Source organism: Mesoplodon bidens (genome assembly GCF_964165515.1).
Source record: "Mesoplodon bidens genome assembly, chromosome: 6".
NCBI lineage: Eukaryota > Metazoa > Chordata > Mammalia > Artiodactyla > Ziphiidae > Mesoplodon > Mesoplodon bidens.
Genome location: NC_138162.1, coordinates 72651127 through 72670311, shown reverse-complemented (window position 1 = coordinate 72670311; position 19185 = coordinate 72651127). Strand labels below are relative to the sequence as shown.

Sequence of the window (19185 nt, the reverse complement as noted above, 5' to 3'; positions counted from 1 at the left end):
GGTCACATTCTTCACCATCTCCCACTGCTTGTGAGTTTGTCGACTCCTAGTGATCTTTCTTTAGATGCTATCTTGTTCACACAGTTTGCTCATGAAATTACTGAAGGGGAAGCTGGGGAAAAGAGCTTATCATCTCTTAATTACTTATTCATTTCTTCCTCTTAAATCTAAGAAAAGTATCAACAGGTTAGGCGAGGCGTTGGGTGATCAAAAGATTTGAAGGATATGCTTGGGCTGGAGGCTAGTTAAAATATAGCTTTGCTAAAGTGACAAGACAAAAGGGGTCCCCTGCAGAGAGCTGCTTCCTGCAAAGGGTTGCTTCCTGCAAAGAGCTGCCTACAAATTCCCGCTGTCAGACATCATTCCATTTCTATGGGATTATGGGTGAAGGTCTGTCTTCTGTAACTTCTTCATGCTGACATAGGGTGTGCTGTATTCTTAGAGTAGAAGATGTCAACATGGGTCTGTAGCATCTCTTTGCCGGCAATTTTAGTTGCCCACTTACATATATGGGTAGAGCAAGGTACAATTATTTTGAAGCCTACAAAGATACAGATTTTTTTTTTTCCCCAGTATGCGGGCCTCTCACTGCTGTGGCCTTTCCTGTTGCAGAGCACAGGCTCTGGACGCGCAGGCTCAGCGGCCATGGCTCATGGGCCCAGCCGCTCCACGGCATGTGGGATCTTCCCGGACCGGGGCACAAACCCGTGTCCCCTGCATTGGCAGGTGGACTCTCAACCACTGCGCCACCAGGGAAGCCCAATACAGATTATTAAGAGCAATAGTGTTATTCCCATTCTCTTGAGGCTTGTACTTGGAATTGTGCTAGCCATAGATTCAGTACTTTCTCAAGATGGAGCAGCTTATGTCATGGTCACAGTCTGGTCATCATGCAGTTAGCTCTTCCCCTCTGGTGGCAGTTATAGTATCTGTACAACTCAGGAATGTACATCAGACACTGAAAGATTCTGTGACTCTATTGTCCTAATTATTAATTTCTTGGGCCTGCTCTTTGTGACTGAGGGAGTCCTGGGAGACTTCAGCTTTTTTATGTACAAGAGGAGCCTTTGTACTTGGGTGGGAGCCCACAAGGTTCTGCTTGGTTTTAATAGGTGTTCAAAACCTATTTATTATTTAGTTCATTCATTCTGAAAAGACTAGGTAAGTTCAAAGGAATGAAAAGAACACCTGGAGGCATAATTTCTGGTAAGCACAAATTGTCTGTATAAATAATTGAGTCAGTATTTCTCAAGTAGTGGTCCATATTTTACTTGAATTAGTATCACCTGAGGTGCCTGTTAAAACAGAAGATTCTTGGGCTCTAACCCAAGAAGTTGGAATTAGTAAATCTGAGGTGATGCCTACAAATATGAATTTTTACAAGTGTTGTAGGAGATTTTTTAAAATTTCAGCTTTATTGAGGTGTATTTGACATATAAAATTGTAAGATATTTAAAGTGTACATCATGGTATATATACATATGCATTGTAAAACGATTCCCTCTATCTAGTTGATTAACACATCCATCACCTCACATATTTATCTTTTTTTTTTCTTTTTGGTGAGAACATTTAAGTTCTACTGTCTTAGCAAATTTCAATAATAGACTACATTATTATCAGCTATAGTCACCATGTTTTACATTAGCTCCTCAGACCTTATTCATCTTATAACAGATCCAGCAGATTCTTGTACAAGTGATCCACATTCTCCAAATTATTCTTCTGCAAATTGAATTCTGACAGTCAAGCCTATATGATTTTTTGAAACTACTCCTACAGCCTAGCTTTAATGGCTATAAAACTTCTACTGTTTTTAAAGGTATATATGACTATTATAAGAATGCTTTGATTGTTTTTTGAAGTTTGAAGACTAAACATTTGTTTTACATATTACATGCTTACCTGATTAGAAGTTTGAGGATGTCATGATCTGGTTAAAATTCCTTTTATTCCTAGAAATCCTTTTCTCAATAACTGGCTTCATTCCCTCCTTTGCTGAGTGCCCTCAAAACAGTTAAATACCCAATTAACAGGTTATCAGTTTCTGTGTTTCCCTCTTTGGTTTTAGGTATTCTTGTTTTATTTTCAGATGTCTGGTAGTCCTTAACCTAAGGGTGCAGGCCATAGTGTATGATTTCAGGAACTCACTGAGGTGTCTTGAAGATTCCAACATCTAAAGGAAAAATGAAAACATTTCTGTTTTCCACTAATGCCTTGATCTTTATTAAAATACAAACACCTCTTAGGATAGTAACTTATTCATTTGTTCATTCATTCATTCATTTAACAACTTTTTATTGAATACCTGCTATAGCAAGACCATAGTAGAATGGAGTGAGGGAAGAAGTATCTTAGGTGTCGTTAATGGAAACTGAAGGAATTGAAAGGAACACAGTTGAAGAACAGAGAAGCTTTGAGCCACTGAAAATGAGTTTTTAAATATGAAGCCATCTCTAGGCTTAAGCTATGATAGAACACTTATGCTTTGGAGACCATAATATTGTCCAAAGTCTAGTGTCCTAAAACAAGTGAATGTTTAAAAATTGTATTTCTCTGATTATCTTTACCAGGATATAAAGGCATCTGCAGAATTCTGCATCATTTTTCCTTTATTTTACTTTTAAAACTGTGAAGATATTCATTATATTCATTATATTGATAAGATTTCATGATATTTTAAAACAGTTTTATTCAGGTATAATTTACATGTCATAAAGTTCAGTCATTTTAATTGTACAATTCAATATTTTTTATTGAGTTGTAAAGGTTCTATATATATTATGAATACAGGTCTCCAGATGTAGGTTCTCCTATTTATGATTTGCAAATATTTTTCCCATCCTGTGGATTCTTTTCACTTTCTTGAAAGGATTATTTGCAGCACAAGAGTTTAAATTTTGAAGTAATCTAATTTATCTGTATTTTCCTTTGTCTTTGGTACCATGATATTTTAATATTAGATAAATAATTTATGCCTCTACTGAAGGAAAAACATGCCTGATTTGTTTGACTTCTTAATGTAATTTAACTCACTGATGTTTTCCGAATTTTCACTTCCAGCTCATTTCTGAGAAACAATCAAGGAACTCTACTCATTTTTAAAATTTTCAGGAATAATGGAAGAACAGATGAATGATTAGTTCTTGGCAGAATGAAATAAGGTTCTTTGTTCCTAGAAATATCCAGTAGAGTATGGATCTCTGACTAGTATAACTAAAAACATATTCTTTCCCAGACTTAAAAATATATACATGTAAGATACATCTCTGTGTGTTAGGTGCATCTGTGTCTGTGAGCACATGCCTCTGTGTGTACATATGTACCTGTATATATCAATATGTCTTTGTACATCTCTTTGTGCATGTGTATGTATAAGATACTTACTCTTTTGTATGCCAGTTCCTAATTGGACATGTGGCTTAGGTATTGGAGTACAGAAAATAAAGGAAACAAATAAGATTTTTCTGTTTTCATTCTCCATTTGCTCTTTAAAATACTAAGTTTGCTAAAGGGTGGGAAGAAGAGAGCTGGAAAATGGGAAGAGTTTAAAGGAGACCCTGCTGAATTTGCGAACACTAGGCCAAGGCCAAGGCCACTTACATAGCAACTGAGGTATATTATATACCTCATATCACTAGACTCCCTTTCTAGACAACTAAGCAAATATTAGAGTTTCCAGTGGCCTACTCCAATTGTAATAATAAGATGCAGGTTTCATTTTATGGTATAAAAATAGTATAATAAGGCAAGGCTTAATTTCAGAACTTTTAGAGTCTGAATTTTAGGCTACTTTAAAAATTCAATATAAGAAAAACATCAGGAAAAATGTTTTTATGCTTCAAGAGTTAACAACTGTGTCTCTTGAAAAATTTTAGTGTTTCTAACAAGTCTTGTTCGGATAGCATGACATCAAAGTGGATTCACTATATTTAAGAAATCATACATTACTGTGGTGTTAGCAAAGGATGTCTGTCTGGTCCTTTATTCCAGGGATCAAAGTGGAAAGACTTGTAGTTTGTTATCTTAAACTCTTCTTTTTATCTCCAGATAAGCTTTCAAAGCCTTGTTAAATCAAGTAGCCATTGGTGTTTATGTAAATTGTAATCCAAATTTATTAAGGCTCTTGGTATAACTAAAGTTTTTGACAGAAGTAGATAAAGTAGGAATCATTTTTATTCTGATTGTATTTTTAAGCCTTTTCAGTTTTTTTCCCTACACTTACTGAGGCTCTCCTATATGCTATCCAGACTTTCATTAAACTTTATATATCTGTTTATCTACAAATATATAATTGCCATGAAAAAGAAAGGAGTGTGACTTTTGATATCTGAAAACTGAGTAGAATTTAGTGGGTGGAGAGAGGTAAGTGATGGAGGTGGAGAGTAGAGGCTCATGGAAGAGGCCTTGTAGCAGAAGGGACCATAGGAAGAATGAAGAGAGTCAGTATGACTAGAGCTCAAAGAGTTAGTAGGTGATGAGGCAGGGACCAGACTATGTAGAACCTTAGCGACATGTTGATAAGGGTAAGAACACTAAGAAACGATGTAAGAGTATTAAGCAAGGGTAAAAAGATTAGATTTGTGTTTTTAAAATATCCCCATGACTCCACACCAGTGTAGAAAACAAATCAGAGAGTTGGAAGAGAAAATGGAAATGTGGGTCAACCAGAGAGTAAGGCCATTGCAGTAGTTCCTCCAGGAGATGCAGTTGATTGGGTTAATAATGAGAAAAATGGGCAAATTAGAGAAATATTTAGAAGGTAAAATCAAAGGAAAATGGTGATGGATTGAATGAATAATGGGGGTTGATAGAGAGGTGGTATGAGGGTGATTCCTGAGTTTCTGGGGCTTGTGGAAATAGGGGAACTGTAGTGCTGTGTACTCAGATAGGGAATGCTGTAAGAGGATCTTTCAGGGCAGGACGTTAGGGGGACTCATGAGTTTGGTTTGACACATTGTTTGAGGCACTTTTGAGACATCCATATTATAAGGGTAAATTGACTTGACTGTGGAAGATATGGGTCTGGAGCTTAGAGATCTGGGCTACAGCTAGAGATATCATAGTCATTTGCATATAGAGTATCTAGTGCGAAAGAAAGTATAGATAAGAAGAGAAGAGGGCCCATAATTAAGTCCTGAGGAACTCCAACAATTATCACTAGCTAAAGGGGATTGAACCTGTAAAGAAGATTGACGAGTAGCCAAAGAGATGGGAAGAAAATCAGGAAAGCTAAGGGGAGACAGTTTCAAGGAGAGCATGATCAACAGTGTTGGATGCTGCTGAAAAATGACAAGTAAAATGAACAAGGAATTTGGTTTTAGCAACATGGAAGTTTTTCTTGATTTTAGCAAGAGAAGTTTCTACGGAATGATGGAACAGAAGCCAGATTGGGGTGAGTTAAGGAGTAAATGGAAGGAAGGAAAATAGAAATGGGTATGTAAACTTCAAAAAGAAGCCAGCTAGGCTGTAGCTGGAGGAAGATGAGGGATAAGAAAATTTTACATTTAAGATAGGAAGAACATTAGTATTTTTAAAACTTGTGGATAGAAGAGAAATAATAGATAGGGTAAAATTCCCCAGAGGGTGGATATATATTAGAGGAAAAGAGGGGGTATAGGTAAGTAAGTACATGTCAAAGGAATGGCTTTAACAGATTTATACCTTATTTATTGTAACAGGTGGGAAGGAGGAGAGAATGAGTGCAGATGTATGAAAGTTTGCTAGCAAGATATTGAGGGAGCTCTACTTAGAGAAGCTTTTTTAATTTTTTCCCCCTAAGAAAGAGGTGAAGTCATTTGCCGAAAGTGAAGAGAAATGTAGCTGAGGTTTAAGGCAAAAGAAAGGTAGGAGGTTTGAGGATATTGGAGAGGGTTTGACATAGTTGTGGGACTTGGGAAAATTAATTGAACAGAGAAATGTCATAAAAGTGATGGCAGTGATAAAAGCCTATTTGAAATTGGTGATCAAGAATTTATGATACAACCTATCTACCTTGTCAAATGACTTTCTCCAGCACCTTTGGCTACTTGAGTACAAAACTGAGAGTTCCTTAAAGGGGATTAGGGTAGAGAGGGAAAGGGAGTAAGTAAGCAGTGGTATGCTGGTAAATGTTTAACAACCTCTCTGTGGCCAGTTTCAGAGTATCAACCTGACATCGCTTAATGAAGAGTTGAAAAGACATGAGGAATAGCAAACGTTTTCCACCACTTGGATATGATAGACATTTATAACCTCAAAAGCATAGATAGTAGCAAAATGTAAAATAAAATTAAAAATGTAAAATAATTAGGAAGTGATGCCTTTTGAGTAATCATTACCTATATTTTAAATATACTTAATTTGTAAGTTTATTTAAATTAAATTTTAATGATCACTGTTTAATAATCAGTGCTGTTTAACAAATAATCCTTAAAATGTAACAATAATGTCTAGACATTAGTCAGCTCCATCACTCAGGTACGGTAGAATGTGGTAAGTGATATTATGGAATGGTGCACAGAATGCTGTCATACAAAGGGAGTAGCATCTAATGTGGTTATAGAGGTCCAGAAAGGTTTCCTGGATTTGATGATGCTTGGGCTGAGACTTGTAGAATGAGTAAGAGCTAACCAGATAAGAGATGGGTGATGGGAAGAAGGATTAGCTTATGTGAAGGCATGGAAATTTAATATAGTTGTACCTTCAGAAATAAAATGTTTTTCATTTGTGAGACATTTGAGCAGGAGAGAAATAAGTTATCTACCTTCCTTAGGATATTTTACATAGAGATGGAAGTACAAAAGATTCAGAACATTTCCAAATGGAATGTTTTGATTGCAAAGGAATTATTAGGAGTTATTGAAGCTTGCCTGAGAAAAATAATGCCTACAAAAGAAGTGTGTTTACCTAATGAATATCAGTAGCATCTAACAAAATGTAACAGTTTCCAGAATTCAGATACATTTTAGAGTACAGCCAAAAAATGGTATATAAGATAATCAGAGAAAATAAATTTTTAGACTCCAGTGTTAACTAGACTATGTCTTCATTTCATTAGGGAAGAAAATTAACATTTCTTGCTCTAAAAATTTATGGTGACTCAGAATTTGTAAATGCATTTCACGTCATCAAACAAAACCTTAAGGTTTTATACTATATGGATGGTGGCTGTGTCACTTTTTTCCATTTGACTACTGTGCTGTTTACTTATTATGGAGAAAGGTGGTGACTTCTCTTTTAATTTTGTTTTGTTCCAATTTGTTCTGCCCTTGTGTATGCTCTTTACTCCTAGCTACAAGACATTTTTACCAAAATGTGTTCGAGCAAAGATCCAAGACTATCATATTTTGACAAGGAAGCGAATAAGGTACAGATTTCGCAGATTTATTGAGCAATTCAGCCATTGCAAAGCCACTGCCAGAAACTTGAAACTTAAGTATCTTATAAATCTGGAAACTCTTCAGTCTGCCTTCTACACAGAGCAATTTGAAGTAAAAGAACCTGGAAGAGGTCCTTCAGGTGAGGAGATTTTTGCAACCATTATAATAACTGGAAACGGTGGAATTCAGTGGTCAAGAGGGAAACATAAAGAAAGTGAGACACTGACAGAACAGGTAATCTTCAATGATATGTTCTCATTCTTTGTTAATTTAAGTAGAATGGCAGTAAAAGCAAAGTACTTTTAGTCATTTGAAACGTGGTCTTGCACTTCTCTTCTCCCATTGATACAAATGGAAGTTTTTAATAACGTGATGCCAACAAGGTCTTACCTATAGTTCTTTTCTCATTGTTCTTAAATGGCATTTTATTTAATTTTTTATGACTAAATAATTAGTAATGGTGTTCTTGTAGTTTCACTCTTGAATTCTAAGAGTGATGTTTAAGGTAGTTTTGTTTCCTTTTTTCCTTTTACTATTATTAATAATATGAAGCACAATCATGAAATTTAATTTGAAAAGATTAATTTTCATTGATTTTATGATGTATACTTGTTAAATAATTTAGTTTTTGTTTGCATTACAAATTTTAAGTTTGTTCATATCTATGTGGTTCTTAGGATATTATCTGATATATATTTTTTTAATCTTCACTGTTTGGTAAACTTTCAATTTTCTGGCATTGGTTTCTATTAATGTTGATTGGATTGAAGGGTACTATACCACACTTTAGATTCCTGGCACCCTTTAATGCTCTCATTTTTAAGTGAAAGCAAGATACAGTTTAGTTTTAGGGTTACATTATTGGGGGAGAGAATCCCATTTAATGCTTATCTATTGGTATCAATACTTTTAAAAAAGAATTTGGAATGAAATCTCCTTCATAAGAGTCTTGTTTTAAAATGGCTCCATAAATTCTACCTGTTTTTAATATCAACTGCTCTTAATTACAGGATTTACAGTTATATTGTGATTTTCCTGATATTATTGATGTCAGTATTAAACAAGCAAACCAAGAAGGCTCAAATGAAAGCAGAATTGTAACTATTCATAAGCAAGATGGTAAAAGTCTAGTAAGTTTGCTTTATCATTAAATAATGGTTATGTTTTACAATTGTCAGAAATAAGTATTTCATAATCTTAATACCAAAGTTACTTTCTTATAGGGATGTTGATTATAGTTTTAAATAGAGCTGTAAACATAAACAACAATTTAGTAAGCTTTTTGATTACATCTAGCTTTTTGTATCACTACCAACACTATCTTCCCGTAGAGTGTCTTGTACGTTAATGTATTTTTCAGTCATTTTCATAATTAGCAAAAGCACCAGTTACCTCCTGCCCTCTCCTCCCCCACCCCCAGCCCCAGTTGTGCTAGTTCCCTGTTGTAATGCTCATTCCTCACTACAGTCGACCCTCTGTATCTGTGGGTTCCATATCCACAGATTCAACCAACTGCAGATTGAAAATATTCAGGAAAAAAAATTCTAGAAAGTTCCAAAAAGCAAAACTTGAATTTACTACGTGCAGGCAACTATTTACATAGCATTTACATTGTACTTACAACTATTCATATAGCATTTACATTATATTAGGTATTATAAGTAATCTAGAGATGATTTAAAGTATATGGGAGGATGTAGGTAGGTTTTATGCAGATAATATGTCATTTTATATAAGAGACTTAAGGATCCACGGATTTTGGTATCTGTGGAGGGAGAGAGAGATACGGAGGGATGGAGGAACAACTGTATAATCTTTTTTACCAATAGAGATGTACGTAATTCTAGTCATACCACCTCTTTATATAACAAAATGTAAACCAATCCCAAGTGATCCCTACCCAAACTGTGAGACATGTTTGATTCTAAAAGATTAACCCCTTCCCTTTTTTAAAATAGCTTCAGAGGGAATTCCCTGGCAGTCCAGTGGTTAGGACTCTGTACTTCCACTGCAGGGGACATGGGTTCAATCCCTGGTTGGGGAACTAAGATCCCCAATGCTGCATGGTGTGGCCAAAAAAATAATAATAATAAAATAAAACAAAATAGCTTCAGACATCCCACTTACTTTAATTGAAAGGGAAGAAATGAATTCCTTTATACTCTGCTCTTAAATTGCTTATTTTTCTGGCTCTGTTTTCTTTTTAACTCAGATATTTCTTGTACTTGGAGCTTAAACGTCATATTAATGTTATTTGTTTATTTAACTTAAGTATCTATATGACTTACCTACCAGGCCATTTCAGGGTTATATGACCAAAATTATAAAACTTGCAACTCATTTTCGTCAACATGCCTTCCTTTTCTTAGGTATTAATCCTTTGTTGTACAGGTTTGCAGTTCGCCAAGTCTTTTACATTGTTTATGGTATCTTTTACAGTACCTATTTTTATGGCCTACTTGTGTTAGCTAGATACATTTTACAGTCAGATACCTCACACAGTTCTCTCCTTATTATAACTTTTGATATAAGTCCATACTCTGTGTTCTCATTGTGACTAAATATTGCTGAGCCAAGCATTATACCGTGATCTCATTTCCATTCTTGTACATACAACTTTTTGTTTTTCTGGGAGTTGATCATTCCTTCAACTTTTTTCAGTATTTCTAATTAATACCAACTTTTATATCAGATTAGATAGATTTATAATTAAGATGACTAGCACATTTGTCTAATAGGTGTATTGGAAAATACAATAAAATTATGGATGTAGAGTGAACTATAACTAGAAAGGCATGATAAACTTATATTTGAGAGGGTCTTAAATATCAGACACAAGAATTTGTAATTCATATTGGGTAATTTGGGAGCCTTAAAAGACATTTGAGCAATTTAGAAGAAAACTAATTTAGAAGAATTATCTAACAACATGGAGTGAAAATAATTTTCTTCTTTTTCTTTTCTCCTCTTAGGAAATTGAACTTAGGTCATTAAGGGAAGCTTTGTCTTTCGTGTCATTAATTGATGGATATTACAGGTTAACTGCAGATGCACATCATTATCTTTGTAAAGAAGTAGCACCTCCAATGGTGCTTGAAAATATACAAAGCAACTGTCATGGGCCAATTTCGTGAGTAATACAGACTTTAAAAGTAAATTTTTTTAAAGTAAATGAGGTATTTACATAGAAGATTTTACACAACAGAATGATATACCTAGGTTTAGGAAGTTTAGGAAAGAAATATTATCTTAATCTGACGGAAATTGTTTTGCTTTTAATGAAAGCCTATTTCCAATCAGACTACATAATAATTAGAATTATTTAGAATATAACTTACTATCTGTATCCCATTCTATAATACTAACTTGCTGTATAAGTTTGATATTTAGTTCCCTAGGTGTGTTTAATTAATTCTTCAGTGTTAATTTTTTTTTAAACCCTCCAATTTATGTTTCATTAATTTGGAAATACTGCAGAGGAGCCACAGTGCAAAATTTGATAATCATCATTATTTTTGGATAATCCATCTCCTTCTACTGAAAGCTTTGAACACAAAATGTATATGATATCCATATTTCTAGACTAGTTTTGTGCAGTATGTTCCACAGTGATGAAAATGAAAATGTTCTATATCTGTACTGTTTAATAATTGCTGCTAGCCACATGTGGCTATTTAGTATTTAAAATGTGGCTAGTGCAACTAAGGAACTGAATTTTTAATTTAATTTAGTTTTAATAACTTTACATTTACAGTTGACCCTTAAACAACACAAGGTGTTAATTCACATATAACTTATAGTCCATCCTCTGTATCAGTGGTTCCTCTGCATCCTTGGATTCAAACAACCACAGACTGTGCAGTACTGTAGTATTTACTATTGAAAAATATCTGCGAATAAGTGGACCTGCGCAGTTCAAACCCACGTTGTTCAAGGGTCAACTGTAAATAGCTTCATGTGGCTACTAGCTACCGTGTTGATACACATAGTTGTAAACCTTTACTTTAACACTGGATAAAACCAGCTATCATGCACAACATCTATTTACCCCAAGTCCTAGTTATCTTTCAGCCAGGATGTGCTTTATGATTGGCACTGGGTCTGAAGGACTTGAGCAGAAGAAACAATCTGGGATTTTGAGCATACGTTTTTTACCTTAACCTATCCTTAACTATTTGAGAAATCATGTCCTGACTGGTATTTAAGACTGATTTGACCTATACCTAATGTCTGTTTAAGAAGTACGGTTGATATGAAAAAAGTTGCACTACTTGAACATTCTATAATTTACATATTCAGTATTTTAAAAACTCCTACCATTCATTCATTCATTCATTCATTATCCATCCATCCATTCTTTCATTTATTTGTAGAACATTTACTGAGTACCTAATATGCACCAGGCACTGGGTTAGGTATGAGAAATACAGTGATAAGTGAAACAGATAATTCTTGCTTTCATGTAGATTACATTTCTTTCAAGATGTGCAGCTTCAGTTAAACATGTAGCAAATTTAAAAAATTAGTAGTCTTTGTTGCTTGCCATGGGTCTTCTATTAGACTTTGGTATTATATTAAATATTAAAGATGCACAAATTTTTATATTAGCAATTGCTGTGGTAGAAGAGACATAAGTGTCTTATGACATATTGTTTGTATTGTTAAATGAAGTTTTATGAGATTATGGGGCTTTTCTTGTTTTTTTTTTGTTGTTTTTTTTTTTGCGGTACGCGGGTCTGTCACTGTTGTGGCCTCTCCCGCTGCGGAGCACAGGCTCCTTACGCGCAGGCTCAGCAGCCATGGCTCACGGGCCCAGCCGCTCTGCGGCATGTGGGATCTTCCCGGACCGGGGCACGAACCTGTGTCCCCTGCATCGGCAGGCGGACTCTCAACCACTATGCCACCAGGGAAGCCCGAGATTATGGTTTTTAAAATACTAAATTTGAAATCAGAAGGCAGAAAATTCATATGAATGAATTGTCCTTTGTGATTTTGTATGTCTTATAATAACTTTTGTTTTTAAAGCAATATAATTGCCCCTTGAATTGGTTTGAACTTATTGCAGAATAGCTTGGTACTTTAATATTTTTCCTTGTAAGATTATTGACAAAAATATAAAGTAGAGGAGATTTGACTTTCGATTTTTAGATGACATTTTGGTCATAATGTCATGGTTCTTGCTACATTATCATTCAAATTACTTCTTTACCTTTAGAATGGATTTTGCCATCAGTAAACTGAAGAAAGCCGGTAATCAGACTGGACTCTATGTACTTCGATGCAGTCCTAAGGACTTTAATAAATATTTTCTGACTTTTGCTGTTGAGGTTAGTGTGTCACACTAATTAATGGTAACATCTTTATTTAGTGCATATAATTTCCCTTTTGTAATATCTACCATATTTCCTTTTTAATACTCAGAATTATGGCTTTGGATATGATAACTAGCAATTAAGTAAACTTAATTTACCTCAGCTATTCTTCATAAACAAGATATAATTTCTAGGATTTATATTAAAAATTATTTGTAATATCTTGCTATCTTTTGGAATTTGTTTTTTTGATGTTTGGGTGTTACCAGTGTGTCAACTTTCATCGAGTCTCTTGAAGTCTCTTTTTTCACAAAAATGCATATCTTTACCAAAACATGTAGAACTAAATAAATCAGAAGTAAACTTTCCTTTTACAGATAATGGTTATAGGATTAGAGTGAAATAGGGTAATAACAAAGAAAGGGACATTATTGCACTTTTAACTAGTGGTTTTCCAATATTAAGAATAATGATCTACGATGTATGTTTTAAATGTAAAACTGCAAGGAAATCTCACTGTTAATACAGATAATTTTGGATCTCAGCTAAGATTGTTTACTATCCAAAATTATCTAAAAAGATACTATCACTTATAAGGCAGTTTCATGGTATAAATCTTGAGAAACTTTGTAGCTGCTTACAAAATTTATCTCTTTAAAATTAGAGAATGTAAGGATTGTGTTGTTATTTTAATTTTTATAAAAAGCAATCATCTTATATTTAGCATATGTAAAGTGGAGTAATTGTCCATAAATACAATACATAAAGCAGGTTGCTCCATGACTTTAACATTGTAAAATACTGATAATCTATTCTAATTTCACAATATCTTTACTGTCATATATGATAGTCTATTATATTCAATTATCAAATCAAAATGGATATATTTTTTATATTTACTGTATTTGCCCAGCACAGTATGAGGGCTAAATATCAGGGAGTCTATGCTATAACCCTGCTTCAAGAAATTTATCTTTTGGAAAAACAAAAATAGAGTATACCAAAAAATACTAAATCGAGCATTGTTTATTACCCAGTATATCCAGTGTAAGCAAATATTGACAATAAGAGAAGGGATTACAATTATTAAGAAAGGTCCTTTGGAGTAGGAAGCACTTGAGACTGACTGGAGATAATGAGTCAATTTTATAAAAATGGTTCTAAGTTGGTTGAATATGTTTATAAGAAGCAGTTCAAAAAATAGATGGTTGAGCAAGTTCGTAATAGAGCACATAAGACAAACATTGAAAAACTGAAAAATATTAAAATTGCCATATTAGACATCATTAACAAATACAGTAGAGGCACAATAGGTAGTCACCTTTGCTTATGGAATGGGGTCAGAGTTAGGGAGGACTTCACAGAAAACATGGAAATTGAACTGAGTTTTAAGGATTGAATAAAAAGTACATTGCTCAAAAGGAAAGGATGTACATTCTGTAGAGAGACAGCACATACAGTTATCAAGGCATGAAACGGCATGGCATTTGCTTGAAAATTTTTAAGTCACCTACCTAATGTAGCTAGAGCATGGGTTGTATGTTGAGAGTGGCAGGAGTTGAGGTTGGGGATGGAGGCAGAAGCCAGCTCATGGAAGGCCTTATATGCTAAAATAGTTTTAGACTTTATTATGTAAATGGTGGAAAGCTGTTAAGGATGGTATTATTATTGTTTATTATTATTGCTTTCTTCCTTGCCTTTCAATAAAATAACTCTTAAGCCATTTCTGTAGGCTAGGCACTTGTAATTAGATGCCTTTTTGAGGAAGCAAACACCTCTCTCACCTTATGCTGGTATTCATGGTTCAAATGTCTAAATGTTCTTTTGGTTGTTTTGTGATATCATTTTTGTCACAGTAATCACTATTATGTCCATTGTGATTTTTCCTTCCCTCCCTTTATAATTAAACTTACATAGAGAGAAAACGTCATTGAATATAAGCACTGTTTGATTACAAAAAATGAGAATGGAGAATACAACCTCAGTGGTACAAAGAAGAACTTCAGTAATCTTAAAGATCTTTTGAATTGCTATCAGATGGAAACTGTTCGCTCAGACAGTATAATTTTCCAGTTTACTAAATGCTGTCCCCCAAAGCCAAAAGGTAAAATAGATTTCTAGTTATTTTTAAAATATTGGCCATGGATGGTGTATATGGTGGGAGATATTTTCAGCATGTTGATTTCAAAAGAAATAGGAAAGAAGAAGCTCGAAAAACAAATTAATTTTTTCCTGATATGTTGTACAGGCATCCTCTAATAGAATTGTTCAGTTTGGTTTGTGTTTTCTAGAAGTGACTTAAAGTTTTGTAATTCTAAAATGTACTTAAAAAAATAATAATTTCATGGTATCAATAAGTCACTTATTTATTGAACTGAAAGACCTCAGTACCAAATTCTCATGTTATTCTAAGTAAAAACTTTAAGATTCTTCTGGAATTTTAATTTCTTTTAAATTATCTTTTAAAATAAAAATAGTAAGGTTGGAAATCCTTTGAAGTAACAGGCATATTAAAATTATTATTAAAATTCCTGAAAAATTATACTAGTTAAGGAAGGGATTATAATTTTGAATATATAAAATAACTGGTTAGAGTACATCAAAGTTCAATGAATAAACTACTAAAATAATTTTCTATGAAAAAAAATGAATAAAAGGCTGTTAAGCATTTCTTGTATATAGAACACATTTTATTTTATCCCTTTGGAGCAATTTATATCCTCAGTGTGTTTTGATTTTATATATATATATATTTTTTTCATTCATTCGGTCCTTTTTTTAAACAGATAAATCAAACCTTCTAGTCTTCAGAACCAATGGTATTTCTGATGTACCAACCTCACCAACATTACAGAGGCATAATAATGTGAACCAAATGGTGTTCCACAAAATCAGAAATGAAGATTTGATATTTGTAAGTCATTAGATGCTGATTATTGTCTTTTTGTCTTTTTAAAACAACTGTTTTCTTCATTTTCTACCCCACATTACATTCATATGACATTTGGAACTATTTTATTATAACCTATGTTATAAAAATTTTATAGCAATTCACATATTTTTATTTCTTGTGAAAATGTGATACCGAACTTAAGTTAATTATTTTAAGAATGGAATTGTATTCTCTTTTCAGGAATTAAAAAAATTTTTAATAAATTAAAAATTAAAAGTCTTCCTCTAAAAAAGTATCTTAATTCTCAAGTTCTTAAGAAAGTAAGGGAAGTTCAAAGAAGGTACTGAAAACAAAGTAGTACATAAGAGCTGATGTTTGGCAACAGAACGTTTTGGGGGATCAGGATTACCAGGACCCTCACGTAAATACATCCTCAGTGAAAAATATATGGATTGTGAAAAATTTACCTGCTAGCAAAAAGAGAAGAGTGTTGTCTGTTTTAGTTGAGCTCTTAGTTATGAAAAAGTCTGTCCTGAGAATTTGTAATTATAAACTTTTGAGTTTGGGTTTCTTTATATCACCTGCATGGTTTGAGAAACCCTAAGCCAATAAATTAAATTAAAATAACAAGTGGTATTCCCCTAGTAACACTCTGTGGTGGTTGGCAGAGCAAATATAAAATCTTTTTGGAAGAATATACTCTTAATCTAGGCCACCCAAGGCTCCCACAGTTAAAATGACTCCAAACATGAGCTTTTAGTTGAAAATTTTAAAACATACAGAGAAATAATCCCAGATTAAGCAAGAGTCAGAAGACTGACAAATATCAAATTATACTCCAAGAGCTTCATATAACAGACCTTTCAGATAGAGATTATAAAATACATATATGTGTGTGTGTGTGTGTGTGTGTGTGTGTGTATGTTTAAAAATAAAAAAGGAGTTGAAAACACGGGAAAAACCAAGACATCAAAACAGCCCAAAAAGATTTGGGGGGGGAAGTATAGAAATGAAAAATATACTCATTGACATTTAAAAAATGAACAAATTAAAAAGCAGATTACTCATAATTGAAGAGAGAACTAGTGAATTGAAAGTTAGATCTGAAAATTATTCAAAGGCAGCAGAGAGGGAGAAAGAAATGGAAGTTATGAAACAGAACTTAAGGGACATGGAGAGTAGAATGAGAAAAACCAACTGATGTCTGAGTTCCTTAAGGAGACAATAGATAGAATTATCCAGAATTGTAAAGATATGAATCCTTATGTGAGTAACAAGAAGCAGAGAGTTGCCAGGTAACCTGACTAACATTACAAAACTAATAATAATAGATTGCAGGCAGCCCTGCTTCAGAGTGCAGTCTTTCAACAATTATTCTGTAAGGATATGCAAGAAGTACTAGTGGATTTTTTAAGACTGTTTGTCATTGCACATATTTCCTAATTCCCACTTCTTTCTCCATCTTTATTCATTCTTTCTTTCTATTTTTTTCTGTTAAAGCATGAAAGCCTTGGCCAAGGAACTTTTACCAAAATTTTTAAAGGTGTAAGAAGAGAAGTAGGAGACTATGGTCAACTGCATGAAACAGAAGTTCTTTTAAAAGTTCTAGATAAAGCACATAGAAACTATTCAGAGGTTTGTATATTCCTTTTGTCGTTCATGTAGTTTATGATATTTAAAGATATGCTCTCATATGTACACAACACATTCATGTATGCAGCTTTTCAAAATTGTAATTTTTAAAAGTATATATATCAAGGACCTTTCTGAGGATGTATTCTGGTGGGTCTAAAAAATATGAAATTTTTTCATAATAACTAATTTCCAAACTAAATATTAAGCATTGTGTTATGTGTATTATTGCATCTTTGCATATACTAAAGCAGTGGCTTTTAAATTTGGCTCCCCAGAGCTTCATGGGTTTCCTCTATAATTTCATCTACTTAAAAAAAGTTTGAAAGGCAGTGTACGTGAGGAACACTCTAGGTGAAATGTTGTTACCTCTGGGCATCATCCAAAGATGCTAGCCAGCAGAAACCCAGCTGCCAGTTGTCAAAGTCCTTAGTATAGTACAATATCACCAAACATGATGTAACAAACATTTATGATACTTAAAATGTCTTAAAGGATGTTAGTAGAAGATAATGTGAAACATAGAAGCCAAAGAGTTGTTCTAATCCAGAACACCACAGTGTTGGTGACTGTGATCTTCAACAGCCATACCCAGAAGTTCAAGGCAAAGTTTAGTTGAGTTAGAGTGATGTTAATACCATGCCAGTCTCCTGACATAGTTGTTACAGCAATCATTCTTAATTTTTTGGGAAGTGTTGCTTGAAGCTCCCATCCATTTACTGCAGTCCCACATCACTGTCTTTGGTGTCTGTCTCTCTTCGTGCCTCTGTTCTCTATTCTAGGTGCTGTGGGTCTAAGCCTGTTAATCTTGCATCATTCATGTTGCCCTGTACCAAGCACTATTGCTCTTTCACATTGCTGTCTGCTTGAACCAAGCTTACTCAAGGTTTTCCTGAGAATGAACTCTAACATCAAGGTTGATGGCAGTTGTAAGTCCATCTGAAGGGACCAAAGCACATTGTAACCTTATCTGTAGTCCTGCTAATAGGAGAAAGTGCATTTCTCTTATGGCAGAGAGAATCTTTCTGAACTATGAATGCTTTTAGACACAAAAAATAATTCTTTTGCATCTTTTGTATATTTTTCTTTTCCTTAGTCTTTCTTTGAAGCAGCAAGCATGATGAGCCAGCTTTCTCACAAACATCTGGTTTTAAATTATGGAGTATGTGTCTGTGGAGAGGAGAGTAAGTAAAACGACTGGCTTCCTTATGTTAATGTTATGCCTTTCTCAGAACATCCATTTTTATTTATATAGAAAATTCAATTTCAGGATAATAGATATCAATATAAACTATAATTTAACAGGAATTAAATATTGTTGAAACCAAAAACGCTGTGGAACTGTTCAGTTATATCTTCTTAAAAAGGAAACCAATGAATGAAATTAAAATGCAGTAAACATTTAATATGGCTTATGTTAAAATGCCAGAACAGTAGAGTATTCTAGTAAACAAAAACAACCTTTTCTGTTGACCATAGCAATACAGATTATGGCTGGTTCAACATAACATTGTAATAACTGGCCATTTCAGTACAGATCTCTTTGAAATTATTAAGACAAAGCATATAAATGTTAGATTGAATTGTAATGGAACTGACTGAAATGATTGGATGTTGATATAGATATAATTTATGGCTAAATTTAAACTATTCATAAAAACTCTCAAAAGTTTACATTCAGAAATTACTTATGTAATTAATTTTCCATTAGTAATGTAGATTAAGTATGCATCCATACTTATATAACATTTTTTCATGTTTTTGAAAATTGATAGTCTTTTCAGAGGCAATAGTTTTCAAATCTGTTCTGCAGAGGTATCTCAGGGGACTGATGAAATGGGAGTAAATCTAAATGCAGAGTGGAGAGTTCTGCCCCTCACCGCCAACTAAAGTGGTTCTGTATTTCTCTTTTTTATTTATTGATGTTTCCCATAATTTTTCATCTAGGGGAAAAAAAGAATATACTTCTTTACAAAGTTTGAAAACA

At 33.7% G+C, this 19185-nt stretch overlaps 1 protein-coding gene across 5 annotated transcripts in view; it reads left to right on the top strand.

Annotated features, from left to right (window-relative positions):
- Positions 1-19185, top strand: part of JAK2 (Janus kinase 2) — a 257421-nt gene that overhangs the window by 211453 nt on the left and 26783 nt on the right. For all 5 annotated transcript variants that reach the window (XM_081238459.1, XM_081238457.1, XM_081238458.1 and 2 more), the window contains 8 exons: positions 7274-7595; positions 8372-8491; positions 10334-10491; positions 12577-12688; positions 14591-14777; positions 15460-15587; positions 17067-17201; positions 18295-18382. In XM_081238459.1, coding sequence (XP_081094585.1) covers positions 7274-7595; positions 8372-8491; positions 10334-10491; positions 12577-12688; positions 14591-14777; positions 15460-15587; positions 17067-17201; positions 18295-18382 — 1250 coding nt within the window. The remainder of the gene's footprint in view (positions 1-7273; positions 7596-8371; positions 8492-10333; positions 10492-12576; positions 12689-14590; positions 14778-15459; positions 15588-17066; positions 17202-18294; positions 18383-19185) is intronic.